Source organism: Gobius niger (genome assembly GCF_951799975.1).
Source record: "Gobius niger genome assembly, chromosome: 15".
Classification (NCBI taxonomy): Eukaryota; Metazoa; Chordata; class Actinopteri; order Gobiiformes; family Gobiidae; genus Gobius; species Gobius niger.
The window spans coordinates 10,069,864-10,093,657 of record NC_136866.1 but is presented as its reverse complement, the minus strand read 5'-3'; the positions used below and the strand labels follow the sequence as shown (position 1 = coordinate 10,093,657).

General features: G+C 42.0%; 1 protein-coding gene across 6 annotated transcripts in view; it reads left to right on the top strand.

The window, feature by feature from the left end:
* Nucleotides 1-23,794, top strand: part of utrn (utrophin) — a gene marked incomplete at both ends in the record, with an annotated part of 155,992 nt that overhangs the window by 66,078 nt on the left and 66,120 nt on the right. For all 6 annotated transcript variants that reach the window (XM_079571935.1, XM_079571936.1, XM_079571934.1 and 3 more), the window contains 2 exons: nucleotides 18,626-18,798; nucleotides 20,525-20,681. In XM_079571935.1, the coding sequence (XP_079428061.1) occupies nucleotides 18,626-18,798; nucleotides 20,525-20,681 (330 nt within the window). The remainder of the gene's footprint in view (nucleotides 1-18,625; nucleotides 18,799-20,524; nucleotides 20,682-23,794) is intronic.

The following is a 23,794-nucleotide window of genomic DNA, read 5'->3' as shown; positions in this document are numbered from 1 at the left end:
CTGTGTTCTATATAAAGCAACTCGCGGTTCCAGCTGTAAAAGCCTGAGACGTGGCGATTAGAGGAGCCGTCGAAACAGAGTGTGAAATTGATGTTGAGCTAACAAGTAATTCAAAGAACAATCCATTCAAATTAAGCAGAAAATTGACGCCACGCCAAGTGTGGAAAAAACTCGGGCTTCAGTGCACTTCACAAGCCAAGAAGTGTCTTTCATCAAAGCGCATTTTTTCTGTGCATCCTCTCATGTTTCATGATGTGTAGCATTTCATATTAGAAGATGGATTTGATAATAATGATAATAATAGAGTAGTTATATTACTCTGTTATTATATTATTAAATTCTACACTGTTCCTGCAAAACCATGGACATTTGGAGTCTTAACTCCCACCTGAGCAGAGCACATTTTCTTTACCCGGCTCTACAAGCTTCTTGGAAAAGCATCAAAATAGCAACTACAACGAGAATGAAATTACAACAAAAAATGTGACAAAAACATGACGAAAACGCAGACAATGGAAACACAACAAAGAAAGTGATAAAGAAGAGATGAAAACACGTCAAAAACAATTTAAAAAATGAGACTTTAGATTTGGGTAATGCTGAACTTGATAAAATGCACTCAGTAGCCTTTGCCAAAAGACGGAAACATTAACTGCTAAACTAATACAAGAATTACAGGCATTTCAGAACACATTTGTAAAGCGCTTATCTACAGGATTAGCCTATTTTTTACATAGTAAGATTTAAGGAGACAGGTCGTATTCCCTACATTACTGCAGCTTTTGATACTTGCCAATAGTGACCATTTAAATGGCAATTTCATTTTGATTCCGATTAATCTTTCATTTAAACTGGACAGTAAGTCAATATTTTGTTTTCAAAGCTGATGACCATTGTGTTTGATGCTGTACAAGTGATGGCTAAGTAGTTGTAATGTTATGCTTGTTTGTCTCACTTTAAGCATCTCATGCATTTCACAGGAGTGTAGCATTTCAGATTAAGATATAAGTTGCATGGTAAAAGGAGTGCTATATATTGTATCTACTTATAAGTCAAGCGTTATTATAAGCCGTGTGAATGTGAAACGCCTCCATTTGGTATCACACCCTTTGCTTTATTAAAGTACATTAAGGATTCGCGTTGCATATCGCTATTGATTTTCTCATCTGAGCAGATCCTCCGCCCCGATACGCAGTCAGACCTACCCCAGTTCTGAATGATTAAGTAAATTAAGCATGTGTTATTAACGATTGCTAGCCTTTAAAAAAATGATATTTCCAGTATGTCAGCGCGTAGATCTCTGCTAATGTGTGCAAATGTTTATGAACACGGCACATTACTGAGCCCGCTACAGCGCGCCGTAATTGGACAGGCCTTTCATCTCGACGCCTTTGAATGTGCGTTTTCCTCATCGAGTCACATCAAAGGCACTATATCCAGATTAAAAGGAAGGCTCCATAAATGTGTGTGCGGGGAACGATCACATCTAAAAAGGAACACTGATACCCGCGTTGTAATGTGTATGACTTTTATCGGTTTGTCTTAATCTCCCTTTAGCTCTAACATAATCATAGAAAAGAAGTGTTGAGTGTTGGGGAGTTTTACAACAAACCCAGAATAGTCTGTTTGTGTTTGTGCCATTAAGTGGCAAGAAGAGTAATTGAAAGAGGATGGAGTGGCTGCAATTTTGAATAGTTTACAGTTTTGGGGATTAAAAATGTAATCATTGTAAGGGGTTAGCGTTTTTGTTTGATTAATGACTGAATAAATTCCAACTACTGCTGCCCCTAAAATATATCAGGTTCAAATAAAAATTGCCCTTCTGAATGAATATGGGCGTGAGAGTTGTCATTGTAAAGGGCTTTCCTCAATTAACGGCTCACAGGGGCTTGAAAAGGCCACGAAGAATCCTATAAAGCTCCTAACTTTTCTTATAGTTGGATATATTCAATGTCACGGTCTCGCCATAGGAGAAAATAGTGTGCAACCTACCATTGTAAACAACATTACTTGTTCAAATTGCCCAGAGTCATTGAAGTCAATGTTTTTTCTGTCTATTTCTGCCCTGCAATGAATAAGCAAACGCCCTGCGGAGACTTGACTCAGACCTACATTGGCTGGAATGTGCTCCATTATTACAGCAATAAATGGGTGTGAGAATGAATCTGTATAAACCAGCTAAGGCCCGTAGTAGTTGATATAGGCATCGACCACGTGCTTAACCCCACTGCTACACAAGCTGATATCAAGTTTCTCATGATTGGTTCACTGACACGTGACTAAGCATTTCCCGTAAGCTGCTTCCATTAACAGTGATCCCAGCCTTCTGTATTATTCAGCACATCCACGTTCAGCAGTCCATTCACTGCTCCCTGGCTTCCAGTAATTCTGATTTTATCATATTGTGAGAAGATGAATCAATCACTGTAATGCGCCTCCACAAGGACGAGGGGAAATTGCCATAATGAGAAAAATATGGTTGGTGATATTAAGTGTTGCTTGGTAACAATGGTGTATAACATGTCGCCGCTATAGGTGATGACAGTATAGACCTATCCACCAGCGACACGCTCAAGAGGAGCATTCTTCCTTTTCTATAATGACACACCAACACACTGAGCAAAATCACGCTTAAAGGGAAGTATAACTTTGATCTTTGTACCTCGTTATAATATTGTTTTTTGTGCAAAGTTCATACAGTTTTCTTTGTTTAACTGTTAAAGATAGCTCTTCTATTAAGACCGAAGGTTTGTTTACCTGCTTTACTAGTTTTAACTACTTCCTGTGATCTTAATCTGAGGAGGACTACAGGAAGTAGTTGAATTTTGTAACGCAGGTAAACAAACCAGCCTTGCTAAAAGAACAATCGTATAATATTGTTCCCTCATTAAAACATACCTGGGGTTGTGTTTTGTGTCATTTTGTGTAATCTTTGACACTTTTCCAGGTTCCATGATGCCTGCCGAGATTTATTTTATTGTACAGAGCTACAGGCTCCCGATCCCAAGTATAGTTTAAAAAACATCCGCCGGAGACTCGCTACTGGAAAACAACGCACTGTTTCCTCTTTGATTCAAGCACTGATGTCCGATAGGAGCTACATCCACTGAGCCGGAGAGGTAGCAGAGATTTGTTTATTTGTTTTGGTTGGCAGTGAGAGGAGGATGGTCTAAAGGGGAGAGAGGCTATTTGCAACGTGTGTCATACAGGAAACGAAAGAAAATGGAATCTATGAAAAAAGCAATAAAGCATTTTTTAACAATCAAACAAGATGTGTATCACCAAATACCAGCCTGATATTTACTGTTGTTACAAATGCAGCCCTATTGTTTCTTCATGGGCCTCTATCACATTGCATACACTGGTCCGTATTACATTTTATATCCTTATTTTATTATTATTTTATTTAAATGAACAAGTCTCCTAACATTTCCTGCCATTTCTAATGTGATGAAATCCTTTGAAGTGTCTGTCTTTGCATTTATTAACAACGTGTTCCTTGCTTCTGGGAATCTGACCAAATCCATCGTCATGAGTAATGAGTGATGGCCTGAAGCGTGGGCATGAAACATGCTAATGCTATGGACTTCCTAATGGGATGTAATCTGATGAAACCCAGGCTTGAGTGAGACGTGTAAGGTCTTGCGTTTTACAACTTCATCTTGTTATTGTAAGTGTCTCTCTCCAATTTCGTTCACCCAGTCTATGGCCAGACACGTGTAATGGGATTATCGAGTTTATTTTAGCAGAAGGTTGGCATCATGGCACAAAGCTGTCTTATGTAACGTGCGTCTCCTTTGTAAACCACCGGGGGGCTGGCCTACTCTCTTTTTGTGTGTGCGTAACCTACCTTTTCCAATTTAAGACAAGCAATGCACTGTGCTTTAAAGCACAGAACACAGAAAAGAGGTGGAGGAAATCCCCCATGCAGGATATGTGTGCGCAAGCCTTGCATGTTGTCATGGTCACAACTAAAAAAGGAAGCAACAAAACTAAGAACAACACAAATGATGACTTTAACAACACCTTCACTACATTGGAACACTGTTGTCCGACTGAGAGCCTTCACAGACATATAAGAACAGTTGATTTCATTAATAATTACAATCGTTTGATATTAGATCATTACAAATTTGTGCGCTGGACCACAGACCGTTTGAGAATGGTAGAATATAAAGAAAACACACCCAACCAAAGACTCATGCAGATTCCACATACAAAGACCCTGCAGAATAAGAAATCCAACCCATGACCTTACTTTTTCCTAAAATGTTGTATACTGTGTAAATCTAGAGACAAAACAAATTTTCTCACGTTCGGTGCAGCTGTGTTATTACAAGCAACCAGCGGCTTGGCTCCCGAGAAAACCCGTTTTGATCATTTGCATCCAGGAGCGCGGTCATGCTCCAGGGCACATGGGTAATACTAGCAGGAAACGCATATCGACCACTTCCACAGCGGACCAATACATTGACCACATTGCTACAGCCACAGTGTCGGTTTGTTATTGTTCAGCTCCTGTTCTTTGCCACTTGGTTTTTCCCATCACACACCTCTCTCCTCTGGACCTCTTTGTTTGAGCCTACTTTTCTCATTTAGCAAAATTGCATTTTTGTCCCTGTAATGTTCTCACAAAAGCGCTGCCTTTGTTTGATGTGCCAAAAGTCAAAGGGAAAAGAGGTGGATAGATTATACTTGGAACGGCTTTGTGATTTCCTCTTTGTACGAATCAAAGTTACAGCAATGAGGTTTCAAGACCACATGTGCCGCCTCTGTGATCACCTTGTAGCATGTCTATGCTTTTGTACATTTCACTCCAAAGCAGTGTCGCTGTATCTTGCTCAGCCTTCATGGGATATTGATTGCATTCCATCCAGCTCCATAGATTAAGGTTGAGGAAGACTGGTCTGAATCCAATGGTACCACTTGCTTTTTTACTGAAGAATTCACTTGTTTTGACGTTGTTTATGGTTAATATGGCCTTTTAACGCATCCTTCAACCAATGTGTATTATTGTTTCTGTTGGACATACTCAGCTCATCCTCGCTTCTGGAATCATCAACACCACACATCAGTGCTCTTTTTCGAGTTCCTCTTTTTGCACCAATTATTGCAAACCCTAAATGTGATTGGATATTTGAATTAGAAGCCGTACGATATGTATTTCTATGTTGAAGTTTATAGTTGTTTTATACTCCTGGAAAACTTGTGATCAGAAGAGGATGACTTTTAGCATTGATTGGTCCGTTGGGTGTGTGCTGGCAGGGACGCACTGTAACTTCTGAATACAGTTTTATATGGCCATTAATCTTCGTGTGGCCTTAAAAAAGAAACAGAATTTACGACTGCTGCTGTCAAACTTTTTACTATATGTGACGCTGTCCACCACAGGGCGACTCAGCTCTGATTGGATGAGTTTTCAAATGCAGATTTTCAGCTACAAATAAGGTGTAATGTATTTGCGGTACTATAAGTCTCACTTGCTTTCATAGTTTGGCTGGGGTGCGACTTATACTCAGGTGCGACTTATATATCAAAATATATAATTTTGCGTTTGCTATTTTCACACTGACAGCCGCTAGAGGGCGCTCTAGGCTTGTGTGCCAGTATCTGCTACTGCTGTACAGTTGCACAATGACAAATAAAGCACTTAGTTACTTACTTACTTTCTGTACCACTGAAAATGTTAAAAACAGTAATTGCAGGCTAAAAGCAAGATGGCCACAGCTAGAGGAAGGAGTTCCCTAATGAGAGTTTTAACAATGTGATGCCGGGAGAGGCTTGTCAACGGTGCGGTTATGCCTTCATGCCCAGGTAGTTGCCAAGGCCGGTGCGACTTATACTCCGGGGCGACTTATAGTCCGGAAAATATTGTAACTTCATTCCTACATTTCATTATAACCATGTCTGCAAAGTCTTTACTGATTTGATAAAAATAATGATCTTAAACGGATATTTCAGGATTTTTGACATTTCCTAGTTATCCAGAGTGTTGCTGATTTCTGGAGATATTTTTTTTGTAATTCAAGCAGTTCTACGATATCAGCTATACTGCATTAAAAACAGTCTGACCCGCTCCACAGAGCATCTGAGGCAAATCACTGATAACGCCAGACTAACAATATAAATGTCTGTGTCGATAGAATAATTTTAACCATTTTGCATTTAAAATACCTTATATTTGAGCAGCATCAGCTTCGTGGTTGTATAAGCTACGCAGCGGCGGAGTGATCTGCTGGAAAATAGTCCCTCAAAAAAAAAATGTGATCATTCATGTGATGCAAGGTCAGTTAAATTCCCAAAATTATTCTATTGACACAAGCATTTATATGGTTTGTCTGGTGTTGTAAGTGATTTGCCTCAGGTGCACTGTGGAGTGCGCAAGACTGTTTGTAATGCAGTGTAGCTGATACCATAGAAATGCGCTAGCCCAGCACAAGCGTAGCACCACAAAACTCTTCAAATATAAGAACTGCATGAATTACAAAAAAAAAAAAATCAGCAACACTCTGGATAACTAGGAAATGAGGTCCTATGTCAAAAATCCTGAAATATCCCTTTTAAACGTGTGTGTTCAGCGACAGCCTTTGTTGCTTTATGTTTATATTGATCACACCTTTTGCTGTGTGTATGTTTCTTGTGTGTCCTGCGAGATTTACCGTGACCCGTTTTGGCAGGTTATAATGTAATACAGTTTGATTATGAAACATGGGAGAGACGCCCGCTCTCCTGTCGCTGTGGCTCTTGACAAACTGCCTTTACGGCGCCCACAACACATATCTTGCTTTGTGCGACCAGATTTCATTCACTTGTCCATGTGACGCCCTAAAGGGTTGAAGCTTAGTTAAGGCAGAGTGGTAGCAAGTTTAATCCTATACATATTCATATTCCATATAATCGGAGCGTTCAGTTTCAAATATCGTTTTGCTTTGTGTCTGAGTAATTGCAGCCTGTCGTCGCACTGTTCGAAGCTAATGCCACATCAGATGAATCTTTTGGCCGGTCTGTTCCTGTGAGCTCCTGGGGGACATCGCACAGTAAAAAAAAAAAGAACGTGGCACACCAAAGTAAAAGTGAATTTGTGGCTGAGTGAAGCTCCGACAAAAGGAGCCTCATTATCAGGGACAGATCGGGATGTAGACTGCACTTGGCGGATAATTGGCAAAGTGCAAAGGGTTTATTGAAAAGAGGAGGTATACAGACATAAATCAGGATAATGGCCAATGAAAAGTCTTTTTACTTAGGCTGTTTAATTCGAAATAAATATAGAATGAGTAAAAAAGCATGTATGTTTAGTCGTGAGTATGTTGAAGAAAAGTGAACTCTATAACCTGTGCGGTGACAGAGCCTCTGGGAGCAGGTGTTGCGTGCTTTCTGAACAGTGTTGATTCAGATGGCGCACTGTTTTCCTGGGGGGGCATGGGACACAGGGTTTACAGGCAAGGATGCGCCGTGTGGACTTGTGGCTTTCCGTTTGTGGAGCAGGACTTGATCCCCCAGAGAAAATGCCAGTGTAGGTCACACAGACAGCGAAAATGAACCGAGAAGTCACTACATCGCTCCCATATGTTCCCGGCGGGCCCTGTGGGGATCATGCGAGATTGCTTCGTGCGAAAGAGGAAAATTCGTAATGGGATTCATTTGAGGACACGGTGACTAGCAGAACATTACTCGCGATAGAATGGCAGACACGTCTCGGAGGGTCTAAGGAGCCACCGGGACAACAGGGCACACGCTCCACTTTCAATTTACTCATTTTCACCTCATGGTCGGCTCAGGAAAGGAGGCCAAAAAATGAGGGAGATTTAGTCCATGGGCGTGCGCTAAGCCGCGTGCCGTCCGCGAGCTGCCATCAGGAGTGAAATGGTGGACACTGATGACATTCATCAAAAGTTGTAATGGATTCACAGTATGAGGCTGAATAAGAAACTCTGGCGCTGAAGGTTTGAAGAGAGAGAGAGAGAGAGAGAAAAGCAAAAGAGCTCCTGCTGCCAAGATGTGAAGTCAAATCTATTCCCAATATAAGGCAGCGGTGGTTATCTGGGATTGCAGATTACGCACCAGAAAATGAGTGATTTCACTCTACAATTGGGTAGATATGTGGAAGGATTGAAACAAACTGTGCTGGGTGAAAAGAGTGCAAGATATTTACTAAATGTACTTTTTATTGCCTTCATTTTAGGTCAGAAAATCAAGTCTTTAGGCATGCACAATTTTGAGAAAATATCTACTTCTTCACACAAAGTATTGCAATTAGATTTCGAATTAGATTTTTGTGTTTTTCATAGCTTTTCGTGAAGTCTTCCCCCCACCCCGAGTACTGTAAGCTGAGTGTAAAAAAAGTGGCTGAAGAGACAGAAAAAGACATGAAGCAGAGGATGACTGACAGTTGAGCGAATGTGACTGATAGCCGAGGTAATTTGGAGCGATAAACCACGACCGCCCCGACAATAAACACAACAGGAAGCAATAAGTCCTGCGTCGGCCCGTTGTCATGGTGACGAAGGGGCGAGACCAGCAGAGGTTAGAAAACTCACTCACTTTTCCTCGACAATAAATGACAAAAAAAAAAGATGAGTTGGAGTCAAGGGACGGGAGCGGAAAATATGGAGTTTATGTGAGCGGCAGGAGGCGAGATAAAACACAACCCCGCGCCCGCAATAAAAGAAGTCGTCCTATGCTTACGTGCCCACTTTGTCATTCTCATTTAATCTCTTGTAGATTCACAAAACACCGCAGGCTTTGTTTTGAATTTTATACCAAGTAGGTCGGAAAGTGTTGTACAAAGGGTGGGTTTCTATCGTCTCCCGAGAGTCTCTGTTATAGTAGAAATGGGCTCTTTTAGATTTTAGAAAGGCATTAAGAAGTCATTTCAAAATACAGATTGTAGACCTCAGTCAGTCTCTGGATCTATCGCACAATAGTGAGGCGGATATACTGCCCACGTAGACTTATATCTTTTATTTAAGCACTTCTCAAGCTACTATCTTTGCCTTCTCTCTTCAATAGTACAGAATGAATAAACCCTACAGATCCGATCCATAGCCCACTGGCGTCTGCATGGTCCAGTATTTATTTAGCCCTGTTTGGAAGTATTTGTGTTTTGGGTGTCTGGAAAGATTGGCACTTATCTCCGATGTGAATGACAGTCTCACAGTCTCCCACCCAGAGCTCGGTTCCTGTGGGGCTGAGCAGGAAGTGTGGACAGACAGACACGCCCTGCACAGTGTACGTGTGCTTCACTTATCGCCGCCGTACCACTGCTGTTTATGTACAGAAGTCGCATATACTGTACAGACTCACTCCAAATAACTGTGTGCATCAATATCCAATGCGTTTGAAAATGCAGGTCCAGAGTTAGCAGATTTCATAGATGATAAATCTTTATTTTTTTGCTGTTCTCGGAGGACATTGTATTTACCTTAAAGGTGCATTATGCAACTTTTTATGTGGATAAAAAAGTTGATATTTGTGTGTATTTGACCCTGTAGTGACCCAGTGGTTGTATGAGTGGTCTGCATGGTGCCTTTACTTTCCATCACAGTGGTCTCTACAAGGTTCCAGGATCAATTGTTTGGGAGGTTTTCACTGCTGGCTGACCCTCTCACTAGAAAACCTACAAAACAATTGACACTGGATCGTTGTAGAGGACACAGTGATCAAAAGTAAATGCGTCATGCTGACCACTTATACAGCCGCTGGAACACTACAAGTTTAATTACACACAAATATCAACTTTTTTTTGGCATAAAAGGTTCCATATGGCATCTTTAATCAGAATCAGAATAGTTTAGAGAAGATTACAGTCTGTACTGAGTTATTTGGTCTCTTTATCGTTCATGAGTCTGACGGCGGTTTGGAAAAAATGTGTTGTAAATGGTAAAAATGGTAAATGGGCTCAACTTATATAACGCTTTTCTTTATCAGGCCCAAAGCGCTTTCCACTAAGGAACCAGTCACCCATTCACACAGACACTGGAGGCTAGTAGGGTGAAGTGTCCTGCCCGAAGACACCACAATAGCATGCATTTGTGGGAGCTGGGATTCCAACCTACGATCACAAGATGACTGCACCACTGTCGCCCCGTCGTGTAGTGATGAAAATGGTGCTTCGTGTTCGTCCTATGTTATGGCTATGTCCATATTAAATAAATAAATGAAAAATAATTATTGGAGATCTTGCGATTTTGCTAATAGTGGTATTTGTCACCTTTGAAACTATTATTTGGATCGGTGTGAGTTGTACATGATTGGACTCCACGGGGACTGGCTGTATTATTGTTTGCAGAGGACTTTGTAATTGCAGTCTTTCTGATTATAAAATTGTGTTCATTAAATTGCAATTTAATTTTCATTGTGATTAATCTCATGCAGCAGTCACATATTGTATTCTCACCTAGGATGACTCCCAAAGACGTGCGCGGTCTACGTTGCAATCAATGCTCAATCAAAGCGAACTGTATTATTTATAGATTTGAACTATAACAAAGGACTCTCACCCAGAGTCATCACAGCAGCTTGTCTATATACAATCAATGGCATGTGAGGCTGAAGAGACGCTGCAAGATTACCTCCCATGACCCTTTTGCATCAAATCGCTCAATCTTTTTTATCCCATCTCGACTTGTGAACTCTTAATAAATAATCTCTCGAGCGCCATAGCACAGATAAACGGCTGTACCCTCCGGCTTTAAAAACAGGCTGGTAAACAATACAAGGCGAGTGGGGCTGACTTTACAAGGGCGCTGTGTCCAACTGTCTAAGGTCGCCTTTGCCTTGCTCCCGGTGGTGTTTTTAGTTTGGCATTTTCAGGGCAAGAAAAGTAGACTGCTGAGTGCAATATTCCGTTTTTTTGTTTTTTTTGTAAATCCCAGTACAGGTAGTTCTCATAAAATCATGCCTGTTGTTTTGGCTGTCACAAACTTTTAGAAGGGCTTTCATTATTCATCATCAGACGGTCCCAGAACAAATAAGACTAAATGATGGAAAAACAGCTTGAGGTGATTCCACCTTCAGATCTTGTGTGTAACTGTTTGTGTTTCTTGAGGGTAGACCAATATTACCATCTGTTCCTGTGTTTCTGTTGTCTCGCTAAATCATTTTGTTTGTATCATAATTACAGCGTTTGTCAAGAAGACACTGGGTACTGTGCAAAACTTTTAGTGAGAAATGCCTCATAGTTGGAGCTCTTTGTCATTTTGTTCACTTTTTGAAGTAAAGAAGAAAGGAAAAAAAAATCATTGGTTCTGGTGTGGATTTCTCTTTTGCTTGTCCTTTATACGTACAGGCCAAATATAGTCACTCGAAAAAGAGCCGTGGATGAGTTTTAGTAGACTGTTGTTGACCCCTGAACTTGAAGATATTTCAAATTTGAGTGCTGGTCTTGACACACATAACTGCGAGATATGTCCAGTGACTTGGCTGATATCCATGCCCTAGTGTAAGTGTGTTTGCACTGTGATGCCTTGGCTTGCTTTAGAAACTTGAACACTTCCATATTGCTGTTAGCATGTTATTTTGATGGTTATTGGCTCGACTTGTAAAAAAATATCAAAAGTCTCCCGCTGCTTCTAATTTCTTTCTAGCTTCGCTGCTTCTCCGACGCCACACCACGGCACTTTTGCTAAAGCTAATTGGTCCAGTCAGCTGACCTTTCCCCGGCCCTCTCCTTCCCAGCCCCACACAGCAGGTGGCGGCCTTTCTAACTAATTGCTCCCCTCTCGCACTTCGAAGGCGACAGCAGCGTCACAAGACACAACATCACATGTTTTATTTTTACTACCTTGAGTTTATCGACGGACCACCCACTTGGGTCGTGATCAGCAGCCTTTCCCCCGGAGACGCAGCACTTGAGAGAGGTGATGAGGAGGGGAGGGAAGTGTCCCGCTGATGGCGTGCTGCGATAAAGGAAACGCCAGAAATCTTGCACCGTCAGTGTGGGTCCTCAGCAGGGCCGGGGTTTTAAAGAGCAGCCCATTCAGCATCTTGATCTACTTCTGTATTCAGTGTGGGCTGTACAATAAAACTATAGTGAGCTTGACTATAGCTGAGGCCGTGTTTTTGGTTTGTGTAAAAAAAAAAAAATCTTTTTATAGATTAGTACAACCCTCTGAGTAACAGCACCATTTGTTCTTAATATTTATTTGTTCTGGGACTGACCTGTAACTTTATGTACTGCTGTCTCACTCACCGAATGTCAGTGTGAATTAGTCCCTACAGTCAGGGTTCCTGCTTGCTCGCTCAAAAGCCCTGAAACCTGCCCAAACAGTGTAGACACATGGTGCAAGCATAATGTCTCCCAATGTATTTCACCTGCTATTAGAGCCACTGTGCTCCTTCAATGATCCAGAGCCACCCCTTCTTTCTCTCTCTCTCTATGGTAGACTTCACATCCCTGTCTGCAATCATCTGCCTTAAGCGAGGATAAGTTTTCTCTTTTTTATCTGGGCTTAGGACTTGCACACACACCGGCTTCTGACGCCCTTTTGATTAGACTAAAGAGAGCTTGCGGAGGGCTCTAAACCTAAAGCACTCTTTGGAGCGATCTCAAACGTGCGGATTTGCAGCTAAGAACCTCTGCAATCATAAGGTCATCTCTGGAGTGCCTTTCCGAGGCAAAAACACAAAGAGCTACAAGATCAATAGCTGATTATCAGGCAGCAGCTCGCGGCGCTCCAATCAATTCCAATTTCACTTGTTTAAGGGCGTACATATGAATTCTGGGATGTCCTTTTCGTTGTTATGACTACAAAGATGCGACGGGCGATCGTCTATCGAGCCTCTGGGATAAGCTATGGGTCATCCGTTCGACCTTTGCCCCCACTTGTCATGTCTAATGGCAGCTGGCTCACATTAGCGGAGGTCAGTTGTCGATGTGCTGTCGGACAGGAGCTTTGTAACGTCCGCATTAACAGATCGAAGGACATGCTTGATCACTTTGACTTTGATCTCCTGACTTCTGTTACGGTTCGATAGACTTTTTTCTGATCTTTAGACATGCATTGAGAAACTGTCAAGTTGGAAGCTCCTTTCTAGACTATGCAAACATGTGACTCGACTCATGTAGATTTGTTATAAGATCAATATAAGACATTGGCTCAGTTTTTTCCACACTGCTTTTGAATACATGAAACCTATTTCCAGGTAGTCTACACAGCACATTCAGTACATCCCAGGGCTATCTCCCGTGGCCTTGTTCCAACCAAGAAGTGTGTTACAAATGTATTATGATCTCAGTCTCAGAAGGGAAAAAAAAGGAAGATATTATTATAGCTATTTGAGTAAAGCCTTCCTCTTTGGCCTTCACATACAATGCACTGAAAGAGCTACAAATGCAACTGCGCTGTACTATTATTCCGATTCGTTTTTGACAAAGACATCCACACTTCAGAGCCCGGGTCGTCCCTGAAGGGTGCAGCCCTCATAACAGGAAGTAAACTCACAGTGATAACCGAGGACCACAGGAAGTGACCCCTTACAGTTTATTTGACCAGAGGGGATTTGTAGTGGGAAAGAGCAGCCGTATTGATTTTTGTGTACATGGAGGAGGCACAGAGGCGAGATGGGGTTGGATAAGACTTTGATGATGTGAATAGGGAATAGCGCCTCGAGATCTATGGTTCGAATGTGAAAAGTGAGGAGTGCTGATGCGTTCAAGCCCGGGTTACTTCATTTGTTCGGTTTGTGGTCGGGGATACAGAATGTCTAACTTTATTTATCTGATGCGCCCACTGCCCCGATCTTTGACAGGCGGCCCTTTCCCTGTGGTTCGAGCCTGAACTTTTCACAGATTCATTTTTCTTCTTTTGTTTACAGCGAAGACATGCCGGTCAGTCCTTTTGCACTTAAGTTTAGACCATTAGTGTCTGGAAATGCCAAGACTGCCACTGCAGTTTCCAACGTTGTCAGCGGATGAAACAAACTCTTATTTGCGCTAAATTCAACATACATATACAGTTTTGAAGCACTCATTTCACCTGACGAGTCTGAATACTGCATACTTGCCATCAAACAAACAATAAAGATGAGAATGGCCCTGACCTTTTTATAAACTCCCAAATCTCAAAGATTTTCCCACTTTACTTCCCACCTTTCAAACACGAGCGTCCTCAGAGCGTGCATATATGTATTTTGTCGTCGTAAAATCAAAAATTCAAGTGCCTGGAGTACATCAATATTTCAAATTAGCTAAGAAGACTTCAAAGCCTCTCTCCTCTTATGAATATGCAGCAGTACATTGTATCACTGTATTTTTTTTTCCCTCACTTGACACCCATCTGTCTTTGTCTTTGATGCACACCACATGTCGGCCTTCTGTTCTCTCTCTCTCGCCCAGCAGGTTCAATAAATATGACGGAGTATGAAATGAGCAACCACTCGCTACCATACGTCAAAGCCCAAACATGATACAGCCCATGTATAATGACTTCAAAGTGTTAAGGCTTTGTTCTATAGGGGGAGGGGGGATTAGACTGTGCTGCTGGTGAAGCAAGTTCAATATTAAAGTTAACTTCTTGTCCTATTCATGATTGTCTTATTTGCTCTGGTGAAACCTATGCTCTGAACCAATTTTATGATGACCTTTTGCCTGTTTCTTAGATAACTGTGATGAAAAAACAGTTATACAAGTATCTCTGAACTTCCCTTGTGCAATAATGACAATGGAGCCTGTATCTTCACCTTTTTTTTTTGCCCTGAATTTCACTTAGACAAACTGAATTCATGCACTCTCGGTCAACTCTTTCATGTTTGGCTCAGTGTGGGTAAATATTTTGAATACTTCCCGCGATTCGATCATATCACTTCTCTCATGGCTCTATCGCCGGGTCTCGCTCATAATAAACCTTTACATTCCATGTGAGATGCCAGTGTTGGTGCTGGCGGGCTGTCCGGGTGGTGCACAGGAAGTGGGTGTGAGTGTGTGTGTGTGCGCTGTGCAGTTGGCTTGGGGGAGAGGTGAGCAGACGAGGGGAGGGATACTGATTAAAATAATAAGCTTTGTGAACGAGTAGAACCAGTGGCCAGAGGCAGCGGTAGTCGAGAAGGTGACGCCGCGTCAACCCAGAAGGAAGCCAAGACTATCGTGGACTTTTGAAGGAAACAATTTATGAAGAATGCCGTTCCTGAGAGATAACCCTTCTCTTAGGTCTTGAGGAGCTTTTCTCCGAGCACGTGGCCTGAGCTCCAGAAAAAGAAGAAGGCAACATTCTTTGACTTAAGTGGCCCAGTCATGGAAGTGATTAGAAGGGTGTGATAGAGGCAGAGCAGCGCTGGAGTGAAGACTACCTTTTTCGCCGAGGAAGGAAAAACACCATTCAAGTCTTTGCACAAATAACCCTTCTTCAAATGCTCGTGTGACTGACAAACAATACCCTGTCTCTGCCTCCTTGCAAACAGATTTCTTCATGTCCAAAGGCTGTGCAGAGGACCATTGCAAAGTTGTTGGAGACCGCCAGACCTGTTCTTGGAAAGAGGCAATTCGTCCTTCTAGTCACACTTGGTTATCTTTATTGCGCACTGTGCAGACTTCCTACTCAAGATTTGTTGGATTTAGCGCCCCGCCGTGAGCCCGCAGCTACGTCTTTGTCAAAACCTCTAGTGGCACCGATCGTCCTCTTTAATCCCAACTCTGAAGCATGACTGCGGGTTAGCTGTCACCCCTCTCTCTCCGGCTGGAAAACCATTGAGACGAGAATGCGCCGAACATGTGGGGCTCACATTGGGCCGTTCGTGCACGAAAGTTGCCCGTCTGGAGAATTTGGAGACCAGGAGTTGACCTTTTGTCCGACTTCTTACCAAAAGTTCTCTTTCATTTCTTGCTCAGCCCAGGATCCATTATTGATCGCTGCCTTGAAGGGATTCGTTTTGACACTAACCAGTGGAGGACTTCAGCCCTGAGCTTTTATTCAAAGCTTTTAACATTATACCAAGCAGAGAGGATGTAGTCAAGTTTCAGGACCACAACATGATTGGCTTCAACTTTAGCTTACAGGAGTTGCTGTGGACATTTGAGAAGGTAAAGCAGTGAGAGGTTCATGCCCTGTAGCTTCTGAACTATAACACAGCCGCCATTCATTTCACGTCTCTGTACTGGTGGCCCTAATATGTTCTGTTTTATGAGGTCTGTGCAGTCATTATTGGGCTCATTAAAATGGAATAATTGGTTCTAGCCTGCTTTCCTTGTTATTAGTGAGTGCTACCATGCAGAGCCAGTGCAAGGCAGAGTGGGACTGGGTTCTTGGGTGCAATTTGTCCAAATAAACTCTTCCAATAAATGGGTTATCACCAGCTCATAACAGGCATTATTCAGCCCAGAGGTCAATGTTTATTAGTACCATGTCAGTGGGAGAGACTGCAATGAGCCCAGTGCAAATTCTCCAAACTCTTCAACAAGAAACTGTGGCTGAGCTCCATATACACCCACTGATCTTTAAGGGATTTGTCGATACAGTTTTAGCGCTTTTTGCTTGTGGCCTGTCACTTTCTTTCATGTCTGATGTTGCCCTCAGAGAAAGCGGTCCTTCATAATCGTGTGTTTAAGCATGTGCTTGTCCCTCCATGAGAGTTAAAGAGTCCAATCTGAAAGTACAAGCACCATATTGACTCTATCCAACAGCAGCCATAAATAAAACATGAACGGCCGCAAGACAGGGGCCCTTTGTAGCCCGCAGCCTGAAGTGTGCGCACATATGTCTGTGTGGTCTTTTAAGCATTACCCCTGGACTCACATCGACTCGCTCAAAGTCGTCTTTCAGTGAGTAAAATGACATTTACAGAGGCCTTTTGAAAATGTATATGAGAGTCTGTCTGCCCACACAGTCAGCTCCTTCAGAGAGGTGTGTGTGCGCGCAGGTAACTCTGGTGGAAGTGAAAGTGCTAAAGGAAAATAAGGAAAGCACTTGGGTAATGACTTGAAACAGAGCCAGCTGGCTGCGTGACTGACTGAGCCGCTCACTCAAAACGTGTTGTTCTCTGTGTCTGCGTCTTCACTTTCCCTTTATGACCTTTGTGTTCATTTGATTTATGTCCAATCCTGGGTGATTATCCCGCAGATCACAGAGCACAGATTTGCCTGTGCCTTTTGAAATGTCTTTTGGCATTCAGTAAATTGCTGCGGCCTCTCATCCATGACTGTTGATGAGACGCGTTCCTCGCTGACGGTCAACATATCCGTGTGGCAACAGCTGTATTGACTTGTCACACGATCAGTGGCAGCCGCTCATGTGTGTACTGTGCGTTTGACTTTACTCGTCTACTTAACATACATTTAGAAGCAAATTTAGCCCTGGTGTTTCCTTGGTGTCATTAACCAGGTTTGTCGCTGGAGATGTATCTGAGTCGATAAAACTCAGTTGGGCAAACCTAATTGAGTTTTGGGGAAATGTGCCTCATTCCCACTATCTGTCCTATTGAGAAACTTTGTTAATGGCCTCTGTTCCCTTCAGCAACAGCCCAAAGATGGATACATAATAAACATCTCTTGGCTTTGAAAACGGGCCATTTCACACGCAATGACTGATATTACACTTTATTACTTCACTCGTGTAGGCTATAGGTCTCATTACATTTGCTTATCGCTGCTAATTTTGTCCCATTTGCAAATGTGCCGGTTTCCCGCTGGCGGTCTTACTCACATCCATATGGTGTCGGATCCAACGTCTTTATCTGGGGGTGAAATTGTCTGAACTGAGGGCAGTGCCAAAGAGAGAGAGAGAGAGAGAGATGGGGGAGAGATGGAGAAACAGAGGGAGGGGAGGAGGAAAATAGAGCAGTTTCACACTTCTAAAAATAAAACATTTGACAGGAGTCTTCTGCTTGCGTCAGGCCCCCTTGTGGTCCAACTCTCTCAAAGTTTGTACTTGTGTAGTGCAGCTCTCTGTTTAGGCATAAAGAAATAATGCTTTGTCACAGTGTACAAAAGACTTGCAAAGGCATTACCATAGCACTCTGCTCAGTGAGGCGGAGTAATGTAAAGCGCCATTACCTATCGCAGCATCAATAGAAATCACTGGGGGGAGTTCTTGTTTGGGACAAGCCTCAAGTCCTAAAAAGCCGAAATGCATCTTGTTTGTAGAGAAATGTCGAGAAATAACTTGAGGACATTCCATGAATAATAGCTGCCAAGTTTGTTTCCGGCCCTGGTGAGGCTGTACAAATGTTCCAATGCTAATAAAGATAATGCATTTTGAACTGGTATAATTTCGTAAATGTTCAGAAAAAGGCAGAAATATTTTTTGCTGAAATTTAGTTTAGTTTAGTATAGAGAGTCCTGCCTTGGCACTATTGTTGGCATAAAATAAACAATACCTTGGCAGAGATCTACCATATCTTTGTTTGATTTGCTGTCTCTGTATTTTTGTAAACCGAAGCAACTTTCTTCATTTTTTGAGAACAGTTAAGTGGTGTTTTGTGTTGCGTAGGCTGACCCTGGAAAGGTTCAACAATCTGCAAAATCCTTTCAGACCCGTGTTTGCAACTGCGCACATTTGATCCATAAATATATCTATATATGAGCCAGAAAACCTGCACACTTCTAGTATTTGTTGACGAAAATGTACGGTTGCTTTTGCCCTTGGTCAAGCCGCTTATGATTAAATGCCAACTTTGTCTGTGTCTTTATTTGTAGGACATCCAGGCTGAGATCGATGCCCACAATGACATCTACAAGAACGTGGAGGGGAACAAGTCTAAGATGGTCAAAGCGCTGGGAAGCTCCGACGAGGCGGTGTTTCTGCAGCAGCGGCTGGACGACATGAACCAGCGCTGGAGCGACCTCAAAACCAAGTCTGCCAGTATACGGTCAGTCAACAATCAATCAATATCTATTCGAGGCTTTCAGGTTCTTTTATCCCATCTTCAATTCATATTTTATATCCGTATTCTACCTTGTTTTCGATGCTCGGCGTGGGTTTCTAAATCATGCATCATTCTCTTGTACTTATTCTTTGTGGATTCAATCATTCAATGTGTGTCAATTGAGTGAATGTAACTTTTGCACGGGGCTTGTTCTCCAATGTATTTAGCGTGGGAAACGTTTTGTTGTACTTTAAAGCAGCACTGTATTTGTCAAAGCCCACCTCCAGCTCTAAAGCGTGGGTATAACACAGAGACTTGAAGGGATCGGAGAGGAGCAGAATGGCTCATAACTTCTGGAGACACAGTGCAACGTCAGCCCACAGTTCAATTTAAATAGATAGGACTGGTGATCTGCTGGGACGAAGAAAAGTTTAAAGGAAGTATTTGACTCGAGGCATTTGGCATTTCACGAGGAGAATTACAGAGTCATGTTGAGAGTTTGGATTGTGTTGTCATAACGTCACAGATAAAAGTACTCAATTCAGCATTGTGTCAGATATATTTACCTGCGTTGACCTCGCTGTCTGCTGGGATGTTTCACGGCTTTTGCTGTAGACGTCATTGATGCCTTTTACCAATAAAAACGCATATTTTGGCCTTACAGTTCAACTTATCATGACAAGCCGCAACCCACATAAAAATATAGATTTAAACTTAAGATAAAACTAATTGCAATGTTGCCCTGTATAATGCATTCATCACATTTTAGTTACGCTGATTGAAACATTGATCATATGGGTAACTTTTAAAAACGATCAAAAAAGATTACAAACACAAATTTCATGTATAGGCCTGCAAAGCACTGCAAAGCCCTTTGGGCCCCGACCCAGCAGTTGAGAACCTCTGCAATTGAGTGCTAATGCTGGATGAAACCAGATAAACTCATGTAGGAACTCCTGGGTGACTCTTGTGTGGGTGGAGAGATGTGGTGATTACGAGCAGCCCATTAAGCCCTAATTGCTGTACATGTGTAATTAAGGCTCTCTCTGTCAGCATCGATAGTAGGTGTCTTTACACTGTGTACAGGTGCATTATGGTCAAAGAGAACATTAGTGCCTTTAGCACATCTTTCATTACTGCCATTCACACAATTACACATTTAACCCTGAAGGAGGCACGTTCTTCAACAGGAGGACCTTCAAAGCATTTCACTTTATGAAGTAAGGGATACTTTTATCGTCCCCATAGGGAAATATGTCCTCTACCATCAGGCTATCCCGCGGGAAACTGCTGTGCAGTTCAATGTACGATAGGTGAATCCAGCCAGGTGTTTCTGACCATTAGCCTGGTTCCACATCTGGAGATGGGTCCCCGAGCACCGGCCTAGAGACCAATTTCTCTGTGGAGATTTATAAAGTATAACTTAACTTAACTTAGGTTTATGGTCAGAAGTGCCAGGCTGGTTGTGATATGTAATACCACAACACCCAGAATGAAATCTCCAGGACCACACAAACCCACACAGGACCTTATTACTGTGATGCTACTTCATAATCTGCTGCAGAAGCAGATTAAGTGTTCATTATTTAGTCATCCAGCCATGATAATATCTTGCAATACTTTACCATAAAATAGATATAGATATATATATACTGTTTAACACTTGCATACTTTGATCATGATGGTCAAGAGCTTGTGGGTAACCAACTTCTCTGAATGTGTTGGGCAGGGCTCACCTGGAGGCCAGTGCAGAGCGCTGGTCCCGGCTGCTGGGCATCCTGGAGGAGCTCTGGAGGTGGATCTGCTCAAAGGACGAGGAACTGACCAAACAGATGCCCATCGGAGGGGACGTGCCCACACTACTACAGCAGCAAAACCATTGCACGGTATGTTCTGATGCTACAAGACTGCGGCCTGGCTCCACTCTATAAAACAGGCACATAAGAATAGCTTGTTCTGGTGTCACTCCTCTTCTTTGTTTTACACATGAACAAATGCACTCATCACATACAGTATCTACATCATCATGTGTTGTTCTTGCTTCCCAATATAACAGACTCCCTAATATTACAAACCCACAGCTGTGTGTTGTACTTTATGTTCTTGAAAGGCTCATCAGGACATTGTATCATGGTTCATTTATGAAATGTGTGGACCAGCCAATAACTAGGGTCATATTTCGTATTCATGCATATTTAAGGTCAACATAAACATGATAAACACAAAAACACCCATGAAAGTTATTTGCGTCCGACTACCTCCGTGTATCCCAGGCATGGCTGAAATCACTACTATTGTCACACAGTTTTTTTTCTGCTGCATTATTTTTTGTGAACGTTTATATTTTGCATGTAATTGCCGTGAGAGGAGTGACTCACCCCGTGGCGAGTGTTTACTCTCAGTCCAGTGGCCTCCACGCTGCTCATGGCGCTCTTGACATCGTAATGTGTTTCGGCCCGGTCTCTGCTCTATTATTTCACTCCACAAAACGCCTTGAGAGTGTTCATTCATTTTTTTCTGAGGCAGAGTCAGGGATCGCTGTGACAAACCAAAGGCGCTTCTGTCAAATACACATGGCCGGTCATGAAGGCTGTCGTCATGTGCAGATGCTTCTGAAGAAATAAGAGCAACCTCAATTTTTCTCACTACGTCAGTTTGATAAATCCAGTAGACACAATATGAAAAAGTTTGGAATCAGTTGTTTTAAGTTGATGATATTGTAACAAGCCAACAACGCCCATAGAGTAACATTTGCCAAAATAGTATAAAAAATAGCAATAGGGAAAAGAGCGATGGAACAACTCTGTAACTGCTTAGTCACATCTAACACAAATCCCGCCCTTCAAGGTGTTTGATTTGTTCTGCGAGAGCAAGGGCGTTGAGATTTACAAAGGTTATGGACAACAATTAATTTGTGCACTGATTACAATGTCAATAAACGATTGGGAGACCAAACTAGATTTGTTTTTTCAAACACAATTAAGCAAAAATTAAGTATGGATCTGTTTGTCTCTTTACAGGCAAAACATATAAACTGTCTGGGCCAATAACGCCGACAAGTTTTGGCCCAACGAGTAAAGTGCAATTGTGCATCATCATCGTCAGCCTCTCTGACCAGCACCAATCACCGATCGACCTGCCAAACTCGCCATTAGACAACGCTGAGCCAGTGTTGCATCAAATGCAGTTCAAAAGCCGACAGACTTTATTTAATTTCGTAAATCATTGTCAGTTTTCTTAGCTGAAGCAATGGATTTATTTCACTCAAAAGTTGATGCTTTGACTCCTCTGAAGATGCAGTTGAAAGTTTACTGGCAGGTATAATTTACAAAGCGCTGCACCCTCTGGAGCCATGTCCTCACTAATAACGCATCACTGAAGCCATCAGGCAGTCATCCCAAAGCAGAAGTCAGAGGCTATTATCTCAAATTGTTCAAGATTCAAGTGGTGGCCTTATTTCACTTCTGTCAACTCGAGTCTATGGCATAAAGTTATGAAATATCTTCGTCATCGTTCTAAAATAAATCCCGTTTACACTTGACCTTGTCTTTGTGAGGCTTGTGCGATCAACTCTACTCCACTTGTCCTTCAGGTAACAAATTGGGAGCATCTGTGGGCCTTGAAAAATGTAGTAATTATTGAAGAAGTACACAGATTTTGGCCGTATTTTCTGAAGAAGAGGCTTTAGCTTGGTGAATGGCAGCGTCACTGATTTACTTTTGGTTTGTCCTTTTCATTTTGGCATGTTCACTTAGTCATACTATTATTCTCATGCAGCCCCTGTCATAGTGAGCTAAATGGCAGTCAGTGAGGCTGCAAGGACTTTGATGGTTAAATGGAAAAACCTGTCTCTGTTACCGGGGACGAGTGAAGATAAAGGCAGCACTTATGGCACTTAAACCATTGGAAAGAAGTAGAATTTACTGGGCAGGAAAGTACCACTACTTATGAGAGATGAACATGAAGAGATGAAATGGTAAAAAGTTTCTTGCAGGAATACTTAACCACTTAATCCCCGCCTTTCATTGAGGGCCTTTTCTCTTGTAGACACTTTTGTTTCATTGCTCTTTTGTCATGTTTTTGTCATATTTTTGTCACTCTTTTTTGATTCCTATTTCGCTGGTCTTCTTTTGTGCTTTTTCATCATATTTTAGTTACTCTGTCGTCATATTTTAGTTACTCTTTCGTCACATTTTAGTTGCTCTTTCGTCACATTGTAATTACTCTTTTGTCATATTTTAGTTGTTCTTTCGTCACATTTTAGTTGGATTTTGATGTCTATTTTGCTGTTCATTTGTTGTTTTTTTAGCCACAGTTTTGTCGCGTATTCATCCTCATTTTCCTGTTTTTTTGTCACTGTTTGATGCTTTTTATTTTCAAGAAGCTTTCAGATTTGGGAAATGCAAAACTGGAGGAAATGTGGTTTGTCCAGCTTGGGGTTAAGAGGTTATATAAAAAGAATATAAACGAGATAATTCTACATAACAGAAGCATCATAATTCTAATCTTCTCTCTCTCTAGTTGTCAAGTGTCTCTAGTTATGACAAGGCAATTAACTTGTTAACGTAAAGCTGCTGCATTGTTTGTATTCTCCTGCATAATTGGATCAGATTCATCAAATATAAACAAGTTTTAGGTCCAAAAATGACAGACAGTCTAAGGATTTAAACATCCTATCGTTTGACCCACTCTGTCTTCTTTTTAAAACATTAAATATTAACATTTTCAATTATCGTTTGCCAGTGTCCAGCTGATTAAGCCCAACAGCTCATTCAATAAGCCCTTTCGGATCAGGAGCTCGTGGCCATTATAAGGGCTCTTATCTTGAAACTGCACATGGCTTTATGTCTTCAGCCAAAGTATCAGAGGGAGCGGATGGGTCCAAGGTGGTCCCTATTTAAATGTGTAGGTTTTCTTTCCATATGATGAAATGTCCACACAATTACCCCCTCTCTGCAGGTGTAACAGAAACAGCATCTTAATCATTGTGCCTGGATGA